Source organism: Coregonus clupeaformis, chromosome 29 (assembly GCF_020615455.1).
Source record: "Coregonus clupeaformis isolate EN_2021a chromosome 29, ASM2061545v1, whole genome shotgun sequence".
NCBI classification, from domain to species: domain Eukaryota; kingdom Metazoa; phylum Chordata; class Actinopteri; order Salmoniformes; family Salmonidae; genus Coregonus; species Coregonus clupeaformis.
In genome coordinates, this window is record NC_059220.1 from 43007376 (window position 1) to 43029359 (window position 21984).

General features: G+C 42.5%; 1 protein-coding gene across 2 annotated transcripts in view; it reads left to right on the forward strand.

Annotated features, from left to right (window-relative positions):
* Nucleotides 1-21984, forward strand: part of LOC121545132 (ribosomal protein S6 kinase 2 alpha) — a 146317-nt gene that overhangs the window by 35542 nt on the left and 88791 nt on the right. For both annotated transcript variants that reach the window (XM_041855550.2, XM_041855552.2), the window contains one exon: nucleotides 17411-17458. In XM_041855550.2, coding sequence (XP_041711484.1) covers nucleotides 17411-17458 — 48 coding nt within the window. The remainder of the gene's footprint in view (nucleotides 1-17410; nucleotides 17459-21984) is intronic.

A 21984-nucleotide genomic window follows, 5' to 3' on the forward strand; every position in this document is an offset into this window, starting at 1 on the left:
ACAAGATTCTCTGGTCTGATGAAACCAAGATTGAACTATTTGGCCTGAATGCCAAGCGTCATGTCTGGAGGAAACCTGGCACCATCCCTACGGTGAAGCATGGTGGTGGAAGCATCATGCTGTGGGGATGTTTTTCAGCGGCAGGGACTGGTAGACTAGTCAGGATCGAGGGAAAGATGACCAGAGCAAAGTACAGATCCTTTTTTTTTATGTCCATTTGCACTGCTGCGGGAGGGAGAGTGGCTGGCGCACTATTGCTGCAGCTGCGAAGGGTATAGGGCGGTGTGTGTGTGTGTCTCTCTCTCTCTCTCTCTATCTAATCTCAAAACTAAAATCTGCGAGTACAGTGCGATAAGTTTTATAGACTTCACGCATTTCCAAAGTAGTACAAAATTGCATTGTTTAGGGAGGAGTGCAACGTCGAATTGAGTTTGTGCACATGCGCACTTCAGAGGAGGCCACGTGCCTTAACTAAAATATGCAAATAATGCTACAATGCGCCAATAGGATCTCGCTAGCTCGTGCTTGTTCTGCCCACTATGCTTCATTTGCTCCCACTTTAAACGACACAGATGAACTATCTTGGGTTAGTTATAAATATCGTTAATATAACAGTGCCTGTATTGACTGGAGAGCCTCGATATGTTTTATCATAAGGATTAAGGTTTTGAAGTGTCTGTTTTATATCTAGGAGATACATGTAAGTGGATGCACATGTCATTTCAACAACTTTGAAAAAAATGACTATCAGAGTTGTGCCTGTTTTCAGAGATGGAGGACTCATTTTGGATACAACCCATCTTAACATGGACATTGCTATTGAGGGCTTCCATCATTTTAAAGTAGGCAACTGGGTGGGGATTCCTATGAGTTGGGAGCAATCAGCCAATGAAGAAAAAATGAATACTTTCTAGCCTCAATACTACAGACACTATAATGGCACTATTCAAAGTTGAGTCCTCTATCTAGCTCTATGGCCTGTTGTTCACACTCGTATCTCCCATTTCATTGGCTAAAATGGTCCCACCTGATCTCGCCGCCTCCCGCCTGTCATCTTTGAGGACATGTATTTCCATTTGTTAGAGCGGTCAATCGACTATCTTGCCAATATAATAGACAATCTTTGGCTACACTATCTAGCTACTTCTCTCTCCTTACTGCAGCAAGGGGGAGCGAAGGACACTGTGCTCTGTGTTGTTGTGTTGCCGGCTAGCAGCGCAAACGCTCCCCATTGGGCAGCAGACTGTATCATGTTGACATCCTAGATGGTTACTACCAATATTACAAGTAATGTAATATATATATATATATATATATATATATATATTTTTTTATATATATATACTTTTTATTTATTGGTTTTAGATCACAACAGAATCACACCAAATAATATATTAATTTCAACCCCCAACCCCCCCCAAACCTAAAAAGAAACGAATTAACCTAAACACGCCAACAATCAGCATTTCATAAGACACTGTAATTTGTACTATGGTGCAAGTCATTGTTCACCCTAAGAAATAATAATACACAAATGTATATCCTTTGTTTTGGCGTTGGCTTGGACAGTGGACATGCATCTGAAGTGTTATTGTTTTCATTGATGTATTTCGTTTTTGTTCGTTAAACCTCCTGGTGTTGTGTTGGCATCCTGGCATCCCCCATCTACATGGCGTTTTCACCATATTTTCGTGCATGGCACACACATGCATACACACACTTGCACTTCTACATTCGCATACATGCACCCATTATCACACACACATGCACACACACAAACAAGTTTCCACCCACACCTGTCTGTTTAAAACATGTAAATTTTATCTCCTATTAGGGCCTATAAATACGTCAGACTAATAGTCATTTGGTTTCTTATTCTATGAGTTATAATTTCCAAACTATATACAGTACCAGTCAAAAGTTTGGACACACCTACTCATTCAATGGTTTTTCTTTATTTTTACTATTTTCTACATTGTATAATAGTATTGAAGACATCAAAACAATGAAATAACACATGTAATCATGTATAACCAAAAAAAGTGTTAAACAAATCAAAATATATTTTATATTTGAGATTCTTCAAAGTAGCCACCCTTTGCCTTGATGACCGCGTTGCACACTCTTGACATTCTCTTGGCCGAGGAATGCTTTTCCAACAGTCTTGAAGGAGTTCCCACATATGCTGAGCACTTATTGGCTGCTTTTCCTTCACTCTGTGGTCCAACTCATCCCAAACCATCTCAATTGGGTTGAGGTTGGGTGATTTGTGGAGGCCAGGTCATTTGATGCAGCACTCAATCACTCTCCTTCTTGGTCAAATAGCCCTTAAACAGCCTGGAGGTGTGTTTTGGGTCATTGACCTGTTGGGGGAACAAATGATAGTCCCACTAAGCGCAAACCTGATGGGATGGCGTATCGCTGTGGTAGCCATGCTGGTTAAGTGTTCCTTGAATTCTAAATAAATCACTGACAGTGTCACCAGCAAAGAACCCCCACACCATCACACCACCTCCATGCTTCATCCGTTCACCTACTCTGCGTCTCACAAAGACACAGCGGTTGGAACCAAAAATCTCAAATTTGGACCAAAGGACAGTTTTCCACCTATCTACTGTCCATTGCTCGTGTTTCTTGGCCAAAGCAAGTCTCTTCTTCTTATTGGTGTCCTTTAGTAGTGGTTTCTTTGCAGCAATTCGACTATGAAGGCCTGATTCACACAATCTCCTCTGAACAGTGGATGTTGAGATGTGTCTGTTACTTGAACTCTGTGAAGCATTTATTTGGGCTGCAATCTGAGGTGCAGTTATTCTAATGAATTTATCCTCTGCAGCAGAGGTAACTCTGGGTCTTCCTTTCCTGTGGCGGTCCTCATTAGAGCCAGTTTCATCATAGTGCTTGATGGTTTTTGCGACTGATCTTGAAGAAACTTTCAAAGTTCTTGACATTTTCCGTATTGACTGACCTTCATGTCTTAAAGTAATGATGGACTGTCGTTTCTCTTTGCTTATTTGAGCTGTTCTTGCCATAATATGGACTTGTTCTTTTACCAAACAGGGCTATCTTCTGTATGGTTAGCTCTGCTCTCCCCACAGTTACGCCAGCAACTTGGTGTGATGTCACGGTTGTATTTTGATTGTATTATAGGAGTTATACAAATCTTGACTGATTTTTCCAAGAGTATTCCCTACAGACTAGAGAGTTGGTTGTCGTGGACGTGTTTCTGGAGATGTCCTCCCAGTCCTCTTGTGTTGTTACTATTTGCAGCTCATCTTCCAAATTAGTTACCACTATAATATTCTCATCTTTTGTTTCTTCTTCGATAATTCTGTATATGTGCCCCAGCATATTCTTAGCATTTACCTTATGTCTTTGCTATATATCTAAGTATGGGATGTATATCACGAAGTGTTTTTATTAGGTCCTACTGCTTTAGTAAGATAGCCTCTTAATTGTGAAACAGAGTTCTGGAGGTTGTACTTTTTTTGATAGATTCTCAAATGTGACTTGTTTCAGGAACTAGGCGTATGTCGCGGGTCACTACTTCACAGGAGGGCCATTTGAATGTAAACTTTTCTTTTTTTTAAATCAAAAATGCGTTGTTTGGCAAATGCCTTCTGGAACATGAACTTTCATGTGCCTTAATAACAAACTTGTGTGCAATCTGTAAATACGAATACAATTGTTAAATTACTAGCCTAGTTGGTTAAGCCACAGAAAAAGACAGCAACCTTCTCACTGGCCGTGATTTGGCTGAGATAATGAGTGGGCTGGACATACCGAGAGAGGAGTTCAGATTGGCCTGCCATATAGCATGCTTCTGTCAGTATGTGTAGGTAATCCTGTCTAACAAGGCTTTTTTACAAATGTGTAGTGGAGCTGCATAAGTATTGCTCTCCACTTTCTGGAGGATCGAGTTTTGAAATCAGTGGAATTAGAGTATGATAGTTTAGGAGATGGAGAAAACACCTGTCTCCGGATTACATCTTCAAACTAAGGGCAACCATGGCATCCGTGACAGGGAGACGCGTCCATCATGCATGATGTATACGGGTAAGAGAGTCTAGCTAGCTACATATTCAGATATTACACGTTTCTAATTTTGACACAGTGGTTTCATTTCAAGTTAAAGTGTACTGTTAGCTAGCTAACGTTAGCTGGCTGGCTCACTAGCTATTTGCTTGCTAACATTGAACCTGGTTGGTTAGCTACCTGCAGATTAATGCAGGGTAGTAAGGTCATGAGTTGGGATTATGGTTCATTGTTTAACTAGCTAGCTAACATTAGCTGGCTGGCTCGGTAGCTAATGTTACTTTTATGATCTCATTATTTGGATCTCAGAGCCATTCGCTTGGCTAGTTAGAGCCTAATGTTAGCTAGCTAACATTGAACCTTGTTGGTTAGCTACCTGTAGATTCATGCAGGTAGGACTGCCCGTTCCATGATCTCGCCATCACGGTTGACAACTCCGTTGTGTCCTCCTCCCAGAGTGCGAAGAGCCTTGGCGTGACCCTGGACAACATCCTGTCGTTCTCCGCTAACATCAAGGCGGTGACCCGATCCTGCAGGTTCATGCTCTACAACATTCGGAGAGTACGACCCTGCCTTACACAGGAAGCGGCACAGGTCCTAATCCAGGCACTTGTCATCTCCCGTCTGGATTACTGCAACTCACTGTTGGCTGGGCTCCCTGCCTGTGCCATTAAACCCCTACAACTCATCCAGAATGCCGCAGCCCGTCTGGTGTTCAACCTTCCCAAATTCTCTCACGTCACCCCGCTCCTCTGCACACTCCACTGGCTTCCAGTTGAAGCTCGCATCTGTTACAAGACCATGGTGCTTGCCTATGGAGCAGTGAGGGGAACGGCACCTCCGTACCTTCAGGCTCTGATCAGTCCCTACACCCAAACGAGGGCATTGCGTTCATCCACCTCTGGCCTGCTGGCTCCCCTTCCTCTGCGGAAGCATAGTTCCCGCTCAGCCCAGTCAAAACTGTTCGCTGCTCTGGCACCCCAATGGTGGAACAAGCTCCCTCACGACGCCAGGACAGCGGAGTCACTCACCACCTTCCGGAGACATTTGAAACCCCACCTCTTTAAGGAATACCTGGGATAGGATAAAGTAATCCTTCTACTCCCCCAAAAAATAAATAAATAAATAAAATAAATGTAAAGTGGTTATCCCACTGGCTTTAGGGTGAATGCACCAATTTGTAAGTCGCTCTGGATAAGAGCGTCTGCTAAATGACGTAAATGTAAATGTAAATGTAACGAAAAGAAGGGATAGATGACCAGAGGAAAGTACAGAGAGATCCTTGATGAAAACCTGCTCTAGAGCGCTCAGGACCTCAGACTGGGGTGAAGGTTCACCTTCCAAAAGGACAACGACCCTAAGCATACAGCCAAGACAACGCAGGAGTGGCTTCGGGACAAGTCTATGAATGTCCTTGTGTGGCCCAGCCAGAGCCTGGACTTGAACCCGATCGAACATCTCTGGAGAGACCTGAAAATAGCTGTGCAACGACATTCCCCATCCAACCTGACAGCGCTTGAGGATGTGCAGAGAAGAATGGGAGAAACTCCCCAAATACAATTGTGCCAAGCTTGTGGTGTCATACCCAAGAAGACCCGAGGCTGTAATCCCCCTGCCAAAGTACTGAGTAAAGGGTCTGAATACTTATGTAAATGTAATATATATATATATATATATATTTTTTTACATTTGCAAACATTTCTAAAAACCAGTTTTTGCTTTGTCATTGTGGTGTATTGTGTGTGTGTGTGTGGGGGGAAAAAAACAACAACAATTTAATCAATTTTAGAATAAGGCTGTAACCTAACAAAATGTGGAAAAGGTCAAGGGGTTTGAATACTTTCCAAATGCACTGGACAGACTGTAGTATATACACCATAGACCAGGGGTCTCCAACCCTGTTCTGTGGTGCTGCCGGTGCGCTCTCTCTCTACCGCACCTGCTGTCTCGACAATGAAAAGCCAACTGACATTTACTCCAGAGGTGCTGACCTGTTGCACCGTCTATAACCACTGTGATTATTATATGACCCTGCTGGTCATCTATGAACGTTTGAACATCTTGAGGAATGATCTAGCCTTAATTTCCATGTACTCCTTAAATCTCCACCGGCACAGCTAGAAGAGGGGTAAATGGTACTCTAGCCACCCCTCAGAGCCTGGTTCATCTCTAGGTTTTTTCCTAGGTTCCTGCCTTTCTAGAGTTTTTCCTAGCCACCATGTTTCTACACCTGTGTTGCTTGCTCTTTGGGTTTTTTGTCTGGCTTACTCTGTAAGCACTTTGTGACATCTGCTGATGTGAAAAGGGCTTTATAAATACATTTGAGATTGTTTGTTCCTGGAGAGCTAGCCTGCTGTAGGTTTTTGCTGCAACCCCAGTTGTAACTAAACTGGTTCATCTTATCAACCAGCTAATTATTAGAATCAGGTGTGCTAGATGAGGGTTGGCGTGAACCTACAGGACGGTAGTTCTCCAGGTGCAGGGTTGGAGAGCCCTGCAATAGACATACACTGAGTGAACAAAACTATTTCCATGACAGACTGACCAAGTGACTCCAGGTGAAAGCTATGATCCTTTATTGATGTTAAATCCACTTCAATCAGTGTAGATGAAGGGGACGAGACATGTTAAAGAAGGATATTTAAGCCTTGAGACAATTGGAAAAACATGGATTGTGTTTGTGTGCCATTCAGAGGGTGAATTGGCCCAGACAAAAGATTTAAGTGCCTTTTGAACAGGGTATGGTAATAGGTACTAGGCACACCGGTTTCATTGTCAAGAATTGCAATGCTGCTTGGTTTTTCACGTTCAACAGTTTCCCGTGTGTATCAAGAATTGTCCACCACCCACAGGACATCCAGCCAACTTGACAACTGTAGGAAGCATTGGAGTCAACATGGACCAGCATCCCTATGGAATGCGTTCGTCACCTTGTAGAGTCCATTCAACCGAAATAATTGAGCGTTTGAACATCTGAGGGCAAAAGGGGATGCAACTCAATATTAGGAAGCTGTTCCTAATGTTTTTTACACTGTGTAGAACACAGACACACAGACACACACAGTCAGCTCAGACAGATCCAGCTCTTGCGCTCCATCGGCAGCAGATTTTAATTTAGAATGGAAAATGAATGTGTTTATGCAACAAATGTTAGTGCATCGATTTGTTCTCTAATCAAACCGAATTGTTTCGAACTAAAACGTATCGTTCTTGTATCTAGATACGTATTGAATCATCTTGAAAGGGAAATATGCACATCCCTAAAAGCTTGGCTTATGAAGTAAAGTTGGTCAATGCCCCAGCTTTTTAGTTTGAAGTACAGTATTTGCATTATGAATGAAGCAATAGGTGTGTTGTTTTTCTGAAGCAGGAAGTGTGTGTGTGTGTGTTCGATTACCAGTTGCCTGGTTTCAGGTTGGTGCTGCTGCTTTAATCATAGCTGTTACACTGAAGTTTATAATAAGCCTTGAGTTCTTCAAGGCTGTTTACATTGCATGAATTATAGATTTGTCTTTTTAGGAACCTACGTGTGTTACTGGCTGGTTGCAACCTGTGTGTGGGTGCAGAGATACATTTACTTTTTGCATCTGTGTGTGTACTTGTATGTGTGAGTGAATAGTTTTAATGTGTGTGTTTGTGTGAGCGCTGCATGTGTTTGCTCTGATTGGAAGCTCAGGGGAGAGCGTGGTTAACTGCCTGGGCCGCTTGGATCAGCCATGTGGGGCAAATGAAGCTGAAATGTGTGGAGCATTTTCTTCCACATTCTAGCTCCAACCTCTCCTGAACACCCAGGGAAGATTGTTACATTACTGCACACCTCAGGGAAGGAGGCAGGGGGAGGGAGGGAAGGAAGGAGAGAGGTAGAGGAGGGAAGAAGGGAGAAAAAGAGCGGGGAAGTCAACATAGAAGTTAGGGAAACACACTCTGGAACCGGAAGAGCGCCAAACCAGTAGGCTTCCTCCGCAAGGTGTTTGTGGGTAAACCCCTTCTTCTATGATTTCATTTTATATCAGTGTTTCAAAACTAAGTTTTGTCTTTCAGTTTTAGTTTATTAAAGGAATAGTTCACCTTAGTCTTGGTCAGTATACCTTTATATACAGTATACCGTGGTATTTGGACTTAGCCACGGGATGGTTTATCCATATCGTCAATACCATCAAAACTATTTCTTTGAAGTTTTTCAATAAATGTGAATATTTGTAGCTACTTTTTAAGCCTTTACACTCCTGGTAATTGGCCTATATGGATAGGGTTCAATTGGATTGTTTATTACAGAATAAATATGAAAAGCATATGCATAACCATGGTAGCAATTGAAAGGGAACAGTTTGGAAATTATGGGGAAATGATTAGACTAAGTGTGAGGACACAACAGTTAACCTGACACAAGACTGAATCCAAATGTTACACTGTTGATTTTATGTGCAATTTACTTTTACTGTACTTTTTGCTGCATTTGTTTATAATGAAATCTGAAAATACTCTGGATACATTCGGTAACATGATAAGAATATTCATGAAAAGTGTGGGGTAAGTGCAACTTAAGACAAAATTACAAGGGTTTGAGTGAGAGGTCTAACTGGTGTCTTCATGCCTGTAAAGTGTGCACAGTTCCTAAGTAATTTCAACGCACTTACAGTGAGGGGAAAAAAGTATTTGATCCCCTGCTGATTTTGTACGTTTGCCCACTGACAAAGACATGATCAGTCAATAATTTTAATGGTAGGTTTATTAGAACAGTGAGAGACAGAATAACAACAAAAAAATCCAGAAAAACACGTCAAACATTTTATCAATTGATTTGCTTTTTTATGAGGGAAATAAGTATTTGACCCCTCTGCAAAACATTCCTTAGTACTTGGTGGCAAAACCCTTGTTGGCAATCAGAGGTCAGACGTTTCTTGTAGTTGGCCACCAGGTTTGCACACACCTCGGGAGGGATTTTGTTCCACTCCTCTTTGCAGATCTTCTCCAAGTCATTAAGGTTTCGAGGCTGATCTTTGGCAACTCGAACCTTCAGCTCCCTCCACAGATTTTCTATAGGATTAAGGTCTGGAGACTGGCTAGGCCACTCCAGGACCTTAATGTGCTTCTTCTTGAGCCACTCCTTTGTTGCCTTGGCCGTGTGTTTTGGGTCATTGTCATGCTGGAATACCCATCCACGACCCATTTTCAATGCCCTGGCTGAGGGAAGGAGTTTCTCACCCAAGATTTGACGGTACATGGCATCGTCCCTTTGATGCGGTGAAGTTGTCCTGTCCCCTTACCAGAAAACACCACCAAAGCATAATGTTTCCACCTCCATATTTGACGGTGGGGAGGGTGTTCTTGGGGTCATAGGCAGCATTCCTCCTCCTCCAAACACGGCGAGTTGAGTTGATGCCAAAGAGCTCCATTTTGGTCTCATCTGACCACAACACTTTCACCAAGTTCTCCTCTGAATCATTCAGATGTTCATTGGCAAACTTCAGACGGGCATGTATATGTGCTTTCTTGAGCAGGGGGACCTTGCGGGCGCTGCAGGATTTCAGTCCTTCACGGCGTAGTGTGTTACCAATTGTTTTCTTGGTGACTATGGTCCCAGCTGCCTTGAGATCATTGACAAGATCCTCCCGTGTAGTTCTGGGCTGATTCCTCACCGTTCTCATGATCATTGCAACTCCACGAGGTGAGATCTTGCATGGAGCCCCAGGCCGAGGGAGATTGACAGTTCTTTTGTGTTTCTTCCATTTGCGAATAATCGCACCAACTGTCATCTTCTCACCAAGCTGCTTGGCGATGGTCTTGTAGCCCATTCCAGCCTTGTGTAGGTCTACAATCTTGTCCCTGACATCCTTGGAGAGCTCTTTGGTCTTGGCCATGGTGGAGAGTTTGGAATCTGATTGATTGCTTCTGTGGACAGGTGTCTTTTATACAGGTAACTCCATTTAAGAATGTGCTCCTAATCTCAGCTCGTTACCTGTATAAAAGACACCTGGGAGCCAGAAATCTTTCTGATTGAGAGGGGTCAAATACTTATTTCCCTCATTAAAATGCAAATCAATTAATAACATTTTTGACATGCGTTTTTCAGGATTTTTTTGTTGTTATTCTGTCTCTCACTGTTCAAATAAACCTACCATTAAAATTATAGACTGATCATTTCTTTGTCAGTGGGCAAACGTACAAAATCAGCAGGGGATCAAATACTTTTTTCCCTCACTGTATATGACTCAAAGAAGAGTAATCTATAAGGTGCTTTTTTGAGCTCTCCTAGCTGTGCCGTTGAGGAACTAGAGCAAGCACACTTGTAGTTGTATTGTTTGGAACACAACCCTGCATCCTCGCCATCACACAATTACTTTCTTTTGTTGGTTTTTTAGGGGGTAGATCAGCTTTAATATTGCAGATTGTGTCTTCCATCAATGTAATTGTCTGCATCATTTCCAATCCCATATATATATATATATATATATATATATATATATATATATATATATATATATATATATATACAATTGAAGTCTGAAGCTTACACCTTAGCCAAATACATTTAAACTCAGTTTTTCACAATTCCTGACATTGAATCCTTGAAAACATTCCTTGTCTTAGGTCAGTTAGGATCACCACTTTATTTTAAGAATGTGAAATGTCAGAAAAATAGTAGAGAATGATTTATTTATTTAATCACATTCCCAGTGGGTCAGAAGTTTACATACACTCAATTATTATTTGGTATTATTGCCTTTAAATTGTTTAACTTGGGTCAAACGTTTCGGGTAGCCTTCCACAAGCTTCCCACAATAAGTTGGGTGACTTTTGGCCCATCCTTCCTGACAGAGCTGGTGTAACTGAGTCAGGTTTGTAAGCCTCCTTGCTCGCACTCGCTTTTTCAGTTCTGCCCACATTTTCTATAGGATTGAGGTCAGGGCTCCGTGATGGCCACTCCAATACCTTGACTTTGTTGTCCTTAAGCCATTTTGCCACAGCTTTGGAAGTATGCTTGGGGACATTGTCCATTTGGAAGACCCATTTGCGACCAAGGTTTAACTTCCTGACTGATGTCTTGAGATGTTGCTTCAATATATCCACATAATTTTCCTTCCTCATGATGCCATCTATTTAGTGAAGTGCACCAGTCCCTCCTGCAGCAAAGCACCCCCACAGCATGATGCTGCCACTCCCGTGCTTCACAGTTGGGATGGTGTTCTTCGGCTTGCAAGCCTCCCTGTTTTTCCTCCAAACATAACGATGGTCATTGTGGCCAAACAGTTCTATTTTTGTTTCATCAGACCAGAGGACATTTCTCCAAAAAGTACGATCTTTGTCCCCATGTGCAGTTGCAAACCGTAGTCTGGCTTTTTTATGGCGGTTTTAGAGCAGTGGCTTCTTCCTTGCTGAGCGGCCTTTCAGGTTATGTCGATATAGGACTTGTTTTACTGTGGATATAGGTACTTTTGTACCTGTTTCCTCCAGCATCTTCACAGGGTCCTTTGCTGTTGTTCTGGGATTGATTTGCACTTTTCGCACCAAAGTACGTTCATCTCTAGGAGACAGAACATGTCTCCTTCCTGACCGGTATGACGGCTACGTGGTCCCATGGTGTTTATACTTGCGTACTATTGTTTGTACAGATGAACGTGGTACCTTCAGGCGTTTGGAAGTTTCTCCTAAGGCTGAAACAGACTTGTGGAGGTCTACCATTTTTTTTCTGAAGTCTTGGCTGATTTCTTTTGATTTTCCCATGATGTCAAGCAAGAGGCACTGAGTTTGAAGGTAGGCCTTGAAATACATCCACAGGTACACCTCCAATTGACTCAAATGATATCAATTAGCCTATCAGAAGCTTCTAAAGCCTTGTCACCATCTTTTGGAATTTTCCATGCTGTTTTAAAGGCACAGTCAACTTAGTGTATGTAATCATCTGACCCACTGGAATTGTGATACAGTGAATTATAAGTGAAATAATCTGTCTGTAAACAATTGTTGGAAAAATTACTTGTGTCATGCACAAAGTAGATGTCCTAACCGACTTGCCAAAACTAAAGTTTGTTAACAAGAATTTTGTGGAGTGGTTGAAAAACAAGTTTTAATGACTCCAACCTAAGTGTATGTTAACTTCCGACTTCAACTGTATATAACTGGGTGGTTCGAGCCCTGAATGCTGATTGGCTGACAGCTGTGGTATATCAGACTGTACACCATGGGTATGACAAAACATTTAATTTTTACTGCTCCAATTACGTTGGGAACCAGTTTATAATAGCAATAAGGAACCTTGGGGGTTTGTGGTATATGGCCAATATACTACGGCTAAGGGCTGTGTCCAAGCACTCAGTGTTGCGTCGTGTTTAAGAACAGCCCTTAGCCGTGGTATATTGGCCATATACCACGAACCCCCGAGGTGCCTTATTGCTATTATAAACTGCTACGGTAGTATTGGGCATAACTGATTTTGTCTAGAGGCACACGTTCTTCAGTGATTGTAAAGGCACAAGCATTGACTGTAGTTGTATTCTGCGCTTAAATGGTTTGTGCAGAAACGTGTGCTTAAAAGGTTTGGTGCGGTTAAGAAACGGAGACGCGATTAACGGTATCCAAAAAATGTAGGCCGATAAACATGTAATGCGTTATTAGCGTTCACTTTGATAGCCCTAGTTTATTTTCGTTTGAGCTTGTTAACATATTTAGATAGCTGCCTCTTATGGAAATTCGCTATTACTTGTGCTACTTTTGTTAGCATTCTCGTAATAGACGTCCAATGGGCTTTTTTGCTTTTTTTATCGCCCCCTTGTGTACTAAGATAGTAATACCGTAAATCCCAGGATGAGAGAAGGATGCTATGACTATATGAAATCTGGATACCGCCCAACCCTAGATCACCTCTACAACCCATTTCTTTGAGGTGGTTTTTTAAATGTGATTTACTAACATTTAGAGCATACAAAAAAAATGCCCTACTACATCCATGGATGTGAACGTAATGATGTGAGCCGCGTCACTTCCTAGAATCGCATTGTCAAGGTATCCACAAGATAAAATACAATTGGAGTTGAACTATCCCTTTTATGAACTGCACTGTTTAAAAGTCTGAAAAAATATTGATCTGCCTTCTGCACTCATAAAACCTCAGACTGGTTTTGAGGAGCTCATTATTGTGTTTTCTAGACTTGATACCCTAACAAGACTGACTCAACTAAACATTTCCATGGTATGTTCATTTATTGTGTAGCCCAACGGACCAATCGATCTGTGAGCAGATGACTATCGTGGACAAGTAATGAGACCAAGGGCAGTGTCTCGGAAAAGCCATTTTCCATTTCCCCCGTCTTTCTTCCCTTCTTCTTTATCACCACTCAAGGCCAATCGATGTCCTGGCTGGCTCTGCTGCCTGCCTGTTTGTGTGTGTTAAAAGAAAATAACTGTGTGTTTTGTCGTCAAGGGAAAAGAGTAGGAGAGTAAGTCTGTGACTTCAGCGTCGCCTCTCTCTCCATTGTGACATGAACGGAGGAGGGGGTGGGGGACTCTGTTAGTGTTAGTTCAAACCACTCACTTTGTGTGTGTTTGAATGTTCTATATTTTCCAACGCAATATACTGTATAGCAAAGTCAATTCTGACTGCTATGGTAAGAGAGAGGGTGTTTTTAGCTATGCTTCAGAAGAAACAGAAACGTATTTATTTTATTTAACATATGTAGAGATACTGTTTTAATCGCCTGTGGCAGTTGGATATTGCACTCCACTGTACTGTTGCACCATACATTCTGCTAAGGCCTTGGGTAAAACGTTTAGTCAATTACACGTCATCTCCTGTTGTCACCCCAGCTACCTGAAGTCTTTAAACACGGTTACTGTTGGTTATTGGTTATTAGCCTTAATGGCAGTGCGATTTCACTGGAAAGTGGCGAGGCTCTCAATTAATGGTCTTCGAAATGCCTTGATTCTGTTCTCGTCGTGACATTTAAAGATTGTCTGCTCTTGTGAAACTACACAGCAATCTCATCAATCTCATCTGGTGTTTTAGCCTCTGGTCCATCCTGGTCATGCTTGGAAATAATGTGCAGACTGATAACAAATGGATGTTCCCTTTAAAGGGCTCTTAGCAATGGTTCCACTAGATGCATTGTTGGACGATAACAGTTGTCATGACTCTCCTGGGTGAGGATCCAAGGCCTCAGATCAGCTTGGCAAATGGCTGACGATGACCAGACCCCCTCTCACCCACAGAAGATAGGGGTAGATGATTTTGACACCTTAACACTCTGTCATAAAATAGGCAGGAGGGGAATCTCCCTCTTGCTCTTCAGTATAACTAAAGGAATGCCCTTTGTCTACAGAATACTTTTGCCGCCAAAACTATAATGTCCAAAAAGTAAACACTGGAACAATATTTCTAACATCTGAAAGTTTGGAATTGTCAGTGGGGATCTAAAGAATAATTGTCACATTGTTTATTATTTTGTGATGTCATTAAGGATTGTATAAAGAAAATACTGTAAACGGAAAGTGTACACATTCTATCTGTCAAGTTTACATCAATATGTATGTAATATGGAGAATTATGAGAGTATTTTTGTTAAGATATGAATGTGATTTTAGTTTTCTAATGAGAATTGTTTTTCATATAAGCTATGGACAGTTAGTAGCCACGCCACGAGTGAGCTCAGATATCGTGTCAGCAAATAGGATCGCCCCTTTTACCAGAGTGCATAAAAAGCCTTGGTAACAAATTCACATCAAACCAGAAAGCGTGGAGACGGTAGTCCACACGTTTGAAATGGTTAGAACTTTGAACCTCTACACGAGGTGAAGAAACTCACCAGACTAGACCAGAACATTGCCAGTCTGCAGCTGTGTGTGTAAAGTGGTCTGGAACTTTGACTAACCACATGAGGTGGGAAGGAGAAAATCCCCTCTCAAGACAATCACTAGTATAGCAGAGTAGCTGTTCTGTGAACACTGTACTACGAGCCAGGACAACTAAGAAGAAGGACATTGTGACCTCTGGTGGACAGCCAGAGCCTTACACCAACCGTCCCCCTTCCCCATAGAAGGATTGATTGGTATCAACAGAGATAGACGACGGCAAACACGAAAAATGCATTCATGATTTCTTACCCCAAATGGGCGGTGGTTCGTGAGCAAAGTATTATGATTACTTTGAGGGTAGTTTCCAAATGTTTTAACAATAGGTTTGACTCTTTGTCTCTCTCTCCCTATCTACCCCTCCCTCTTTTGATAACCAAGCAGTCATGTGTTAGTCCACTAGGGACTTTTTCTCATGTATTAAGTGTATGTTACTCTGTGTTATTATTTAGTTAGCTAGTAAATAATTAAGCCAATTTGGGTAGTGCTGAATCATAAGCAAAGCTGGGGTTCGTGCAGATCCAAGAAGTCTACGGCTGTTCAGAATGAGACTGATAAGAGGTAATGATTGATACGTTGACTGTTATATACAGTGAGGGAAAAAAGTATTTGATCCCCTGCTGATTTTGTACGTTTACCCACTGACAAAGGCATGATCAGTCTATAATTTTAATGGTAGGTTTATTTGAACAGTGAGAGACAGAATAACAGCCAAAAAATCCAGAGAAACGCATGTCAAAAATGTTATTAATTGATTTGCATTTTAATGAGGGAAATAAGTATTTGACCCCTCTGCAAAACATTACTTAGTACTTGGTGGCAAAACCCTTGTTGGCAATCACAGAAGTCAGACGTTTATTGTAGTTGGCCACCAGGTTTGCACACATCTCAGGAGGGATTTTGTCCCACTCCTCTTTGGAGATCTTCTCCAAGTCATTAAGGTTTTGAGGCTGACGTTTGGCAACTCGAACCTTCAGCTCCCTCCACAGATTTGCTATGGGATTAAGGTCTGGAGACTGGCTAGGCCACTTCAGGACCTTAATGTGCTTCTTCTTGAGCCACTTCTTTGTTGCCTTGGCCGTGTGTTTTGGGTCATTGTCATGCTGGAATACCCATCCACTGCCCATTTTTCAATGCCCTGGCTGAGGGAAGGAGGTTCTCACCCAAGATTTGACGGTACATGGCCCCGTCCATCGTCCCTTTGATGCGGTGAAGTTGTCCTGTCCCCTTAGCAGAAAAACACCCCCAAAGCATAATGTTTCCACCTCCATGTTTGACGGTGGGGATGGTGTTCTTGGGGTCATAGGCAGCATTCTTCCTCCTCCAAACACGTTGAGTTGATGCCAAAGAGCTCGATTTTGGTCTCATCTGACCACAACACTTTCACCCAGTTCTCCTCTGAATCATTCAGATGTTCATTGGCAAACTTCAGATGGGCCTGTAAATGTGCTTTCTTGAGCAGGGGGACCTTGCGGGCGCTGCAGGATTTCAGTCCTTCACGGCGTAGTGTGTTACCAATTGTTTTCTTGGTGACTATGGTCCCAGCTGCCTTGAGATCATTGACAAGATCCTCCCGTGTAGTTCTGGGCTGATTCCTCACCGTTCTCATGATCATTGAAACTCCACGAGGTGAGATCTTGCATGAAGCCCCAGGCCGAGGGAGATTGACAGGTCTTTTGTGTTTCTTCCATTTGCAAATAATCGCACCAACTGTTGTCACCTTCTCACCAAGCTGCTTGGTGATGGTCTTGTAGCCCATTCCAGCCTTGTGTAGGTCTACAATCTTGTCCCTGACATCCTTGGAGAGCTCTTGGTCTTGGCCATGGTGGAGAGTTTGGAATCTGATTGCTTCTGTGGACAGGTGTCTTTTTATACAAGTAACAAGCTGAGATTAGGAGCACTCCATTTAAGAGTGTGCTCTAATCTCAGCTCGTTACCTGTATAAAAGACACCTGGGAGCCAGAAATCTTTCTGATTTGAGGGGGTCAAATACTTATTTCCCTCATTAAAATGCAAATCAATTTATAACATTTTTGACATGTGTTTTTCTGGATTTTTTTGTTGTTATTCTGTCTCTCACTGTTCAAATAAACCTACCATTAAAATTATAGACTGATCATTTCTTTGTCAGCGGGCAAACGTACAAAATCAGCAGGGGATCAAATACTTTTTTCCCTCACTGTACATATTGATAGGTAAAAACCTTTAGAGTTTAATTCGGGAGATGGTAACTCTATAAACAACTTCTTCCGTGGTGCCCCAAATCCTAATGAGCTAATTGTTACATTATTAATTTAATCGAGTAACAATTAAACATAGTTAGTTGATTCGATAAATAACAGTCATCATATTAATGAATGTCCCGTCACGACACAGTGGTTGGCCTTTTCAACAGGCGAAACCCACTGGGAAAGTGTGTTTGCACTAGATTATTGGGTTTGTCAGCTTAGGAACAAAGTAGCATTAATGACTGGACGCTCTAGGTTGCGATTTGTCTTGGCACTGAAACTGTTGTTGTCTTGTTTATTTTCAGAATGGGCAAAGCGTCACGGAGGATGGGGTCACACCTGCTGGTCACAAGGTAAGTGGGATCTTCTGATCACATCTTGTACTCACTCTTGCACATGCGCAGCAAATAAACTATGCAGTGCTGAAAAAAAGGGGTAATTAAAGTGCGAACAGGAAGACCAACGCCTCTCGCAAATAATGACAATCTGCTGATTCAACTCAACCAATAATGAAGACAAAACTCTTGGGTATAAGACCACTTTGTTTCAATATTTTGGTAATTTATTTTCCTACTTTCCTCACTAGGAAAATGGTTAATGTTTTGTGTGTGCGCTTGCTTGTGTGCGTGTTCAGGAAACATTGCCCTGTACCGTGAAATTCCGTTACTGAAAACCCACATACTTTTGTATATACAGTGCATTCTGAAAGTATTCAGACCCATTTACTTTTTCCACATTTTGTTACATTACAGCCTTATTCTAAAATTTATTAAATAAATGTTCCTCTTCAATATACACACAATACCCCATAATGACAAAGCGAGAACAGATTTTTAGAAATGTTTGCACATTTATTAAAAATAAAAAAAACATATTTACATAAGTATTCACACCCTTTGCTATGAGACACAATTGAGCTCCGGTGCATCCTGTTTTCATTGATCATCCTTGAGATTGATTGGACATGATTTGGACAGGCACACACCTGTCTATATAAGGTCCCACAGTTGACAGTGTATGTCAGAGCAAAAACCAAGACATGAGGTCGAAGGAATTGTCCGTAGAGCTCAGAGACAGGATTGTGGCGAGACACAGATCTGGGGAAGGGTACCAAATCATGTCTGCAGCATTGAAGGTCCCCAAGAACACAGTGGCCTCCATCATTCTTAAATGGAATAAATTTGGAACCACTAAGACTCTTCCTAGAGCTGGCTGCCTGGCCAAATTGAGCAATCTGTGGAGAAGGGCCTTGGTCAGGGAGGTGACCAAGGACCCGATGGTCACTCTGACAGAGCTCCTCTGTGGAGATGGGAGAACCTTCCAGAAGGACAACCATCTCTGCAGCAATCCACCAATCAGGCCTTTATGGTAGAGTGGCCAGAGGGAAGCCACTCCTCAGTAAAAGGCACATGACCGCCTGCTTAGAGTTTGCCAAAAGGCACATAAAAGACGTCCAGACCATGAGAAAAATGATTCTCTGGTCTGATGAATCCAAGAGTGAATTCTTTGGCCTGAATGCCAAGTGTCACGTTTGGAGGAAACCTGGCACCATCCCTATGTTGAAGCAAGGTGATGGCGGCATTGTGCTGTGGGGATGTTTTTCAGGGAGACTAGTCAGGATCGAGGGAAAGATGACCGGAGCAAAGTACAGAGATCCTTGATGAAAACCTGCTCCAGAGCGCTCAGGACCTCAGACTGGGGTGAAGGTTCACCTTCCAACAGGACAACGACCCTAAGCACACAGACAAGACAACAGGAGTCCCTAAGCTCACCATCCAACCTGACAGAGCTTGAGAGGATCTGCAGAGAAGAATGGGAGAAACTCCCCAAATACAGGTGTGCCAAGCTTGTAGTGTCATACCACAGAAGACTCGAGGCTGGAATCGCTGCCAAAGGTGCTTCAACAAAGTACTGAGTAAAGGGTCTGAATACTTATTTAAATGTGATATTTCCTTTTTTTTTTTTTTTATACATTTCTAAAAGCCCATTTTCCTTTGTCATTATGGGGTATTGTGTGTGTATATTGAGGGGGGAAAAACTATTTTTTATTCATTTTAGGATAAGACTAACGTAACAAAATTTGGAAAGGTCAAGGGGTCTCAATACTTTCCGAATGCACTGTGTATGTGGACACCCCTTCAAATTAGTGGATTCAGCTAGTTCAGCAACACCCGTTGCTGAAAGGTGTATAATATCGAGCACACAGTCATGCAATCTCCATAGACAAACACTGGCAATAGAATGGCCTTACTGAATAGCTCAGTGAGTTTCAATGTGGCACCGTCATAGGATGCCACCTTTCCAACAAGTCAGTTCTACACATTTCTGCCCTGCTAGAGCTGCCCCGGTCAACTGTAAGTGCTGTTACTGTGACGTGGAAACGTCTAGGAGCAGCAACGGCTCAGCCGTAAAGTGGTAGACCGCACAAACTCACAGAACCGGGCCGCTGAGTGCTGAAGCGCGCAGTGCAAAAATATTTTTCTGTCCTCAGTTGCAACACTCACTACCGAGTTCCAAACTGCCTCTGGAAGCAAGGTCAGCACAATAATTGTTCGTCGGGAGCTTCATGAAATGGGTTTCCATGGCCGAGCAGCCGCACGCAAGACTAAGATCACCATGCGCAATGCCAAGCGTCGGTGGTGTAAAGCTCGCCACCATTGGCGTCTTGAGCCATGGAAACAAGTTCTCTGGAGCGATGACTAACGCTTCACCATCTGGCAGTGTGACGGACAAATCTGGGTTTGGCTGATGCCTGGAGAACGCCACCTGCCCCGACATGTTGTGCCAATTTTAAAGTTTGGAGGAGGAGGAGTATTGGTCTGGGGCTGTTGTTTGGGCTAGGACCCTTAGTTTCAGTGAAGGAAAATCTTAACGCTGCAGCATACAATGACATTCTAGACGATTCTATGCTTCCAACTTTGTGGCAACAGTTTGGGGAAGGCTTTTTTCTAGTTTCAGCATGACAATGCCCCCATGCACAAAGCGAGGTCCACACAGAAATGGTTTGTTGATCGGTGTGGAAGAACTTGACTGGCCTGCTCAGAGCCCTGACCTCAACCCCATCGATCACCATTGAGATGAATTGTAATGGAAGAAAGTCCCCGATGCAATGTTCCAACATCTAGTGGAAACCAACTCCATACTAATGGCAATGATTTTGGAATGAGATGTTACTTTTGGTCATGTAGTGTATCTTTAAGACATTTCCTACTTTCTCTCCCTCATGAGGAGGGAGGATAATGACATTTCAGAAGTAACAAGTAGGTAGACTTACCAATTAGTTAGTGTTTTTCCTGAGATCCATTTGGTTTATGAATTGAAGTGATTTTAAAACTTGAATTTCAGAAAAAACTAACAATTACTGCAATTGAATTGACTACAATGGGCAATATTAGTCACCTCCTACAGTCCTCCCTTCCACTGCCATACTGTTATGTTTAGCTCATAACTGTTTTCTTACTCTTTATGTCATCTGATGGACAAAGCAAGTGTTAAAACAGTCAGGACAACCTCGCTCTCTCTGCCTCTCTCCGTCACCTCTCCCGGCTCTTACTGACACCTACCAATGAGCCCCCTCGCTTTCCATTTACTGTAACCAGCATCCTTACCCTCTGAGCCCAGACCGTCCGTGGACTTTGAAAAGTAGTGGACATTTGGTGAGTATGCCCTGGCCTCGATTTCAACGTCTACAGATGTCATTTTTTTGGTACGGTCCGGACCAGCTATAATTGCAACGTCCACAGATGTTGATTGTTGGTCCGGACCTGCCTTGATTTGGCCCAAACATAGACGTGTATGATTAGTTCAGATTTGATCCAGACCGGACTAGATCTGAACCAATCATAGACGTCTATGCGCAGTACAGCAGAGCACAGTGGAGTTGAGTATACTGTACGGAACTATACTGTATTGTACTGAACTCCACTGTACTGTAGGGGACTATACTCTATTGTACATTACTGAGCACTACTGTGCTGTCCAAACTTGCAGAACATAAACATCTATGATTGGTCAGATTTGGTCCGGTCCTGGCCAATCAAATTTGGTCTTGTTTCTGGGCAGAGCTCATTAAAATATTAGCCAGTTTGTAGAATAATACCTAAGTATGCAAAGGAGAATATTGCCTATTCATACCTTTTTTTTGTTTACTTACTTAGGCTACATCACCATGAAGAGTAATATTCATATCCATAATTATGCATTTATGTATAGTACAGATCAGGGACCCATGATGAAATTCTGTTACTGTAATTCTGTTACTGGGTGTAAATCCACTTCAGTTACTGTAGTTCAATAACCATATTAAGGTTGACTCTCAGGCAGGATGAAAATGACTACATCAACAATTATCCTTTGCTAGTTACGGCCTCTTTCACTATGATCCTTAGCGATTTTATTTCTCGTTCCATTCAGATTCATTCAGCATGCTTCAAATTTAAATACTTCCAGCTTCATGCGCCGTCGGGAGTTTTCCATAGGAATACGCTGTCAGCGCTATCTCTATCTACTGGTTTTAATGTCTGTGTTCTCAGCACAATTCCGTTACCATGGACTTGCCCGTATCAAGACACATGGATGAATATCCAATCTTGACGTCGGGGACAGATAATCATCCAGACTGGACCGGCACCATCCTGTAACGGGGGCGTGGACGAGATCAATGGGAAACCTGTTAGAACGAACCAGTCCGATAATGCATCCCATTAAGCATACCTGGCTCTCTCATGCCTGGCCCTCCCCAGGGACAACAGAGGGAATAAATAGCTCTAGAACCAGGAATCCCAGGCAGCTATCCTTTTCACAATACTGAGCCAAGCTTAGCTGTACTGGGCTGGCCTGGTTACGCACCCACCATAGTTGCTAGAACCATGCTGGAAAA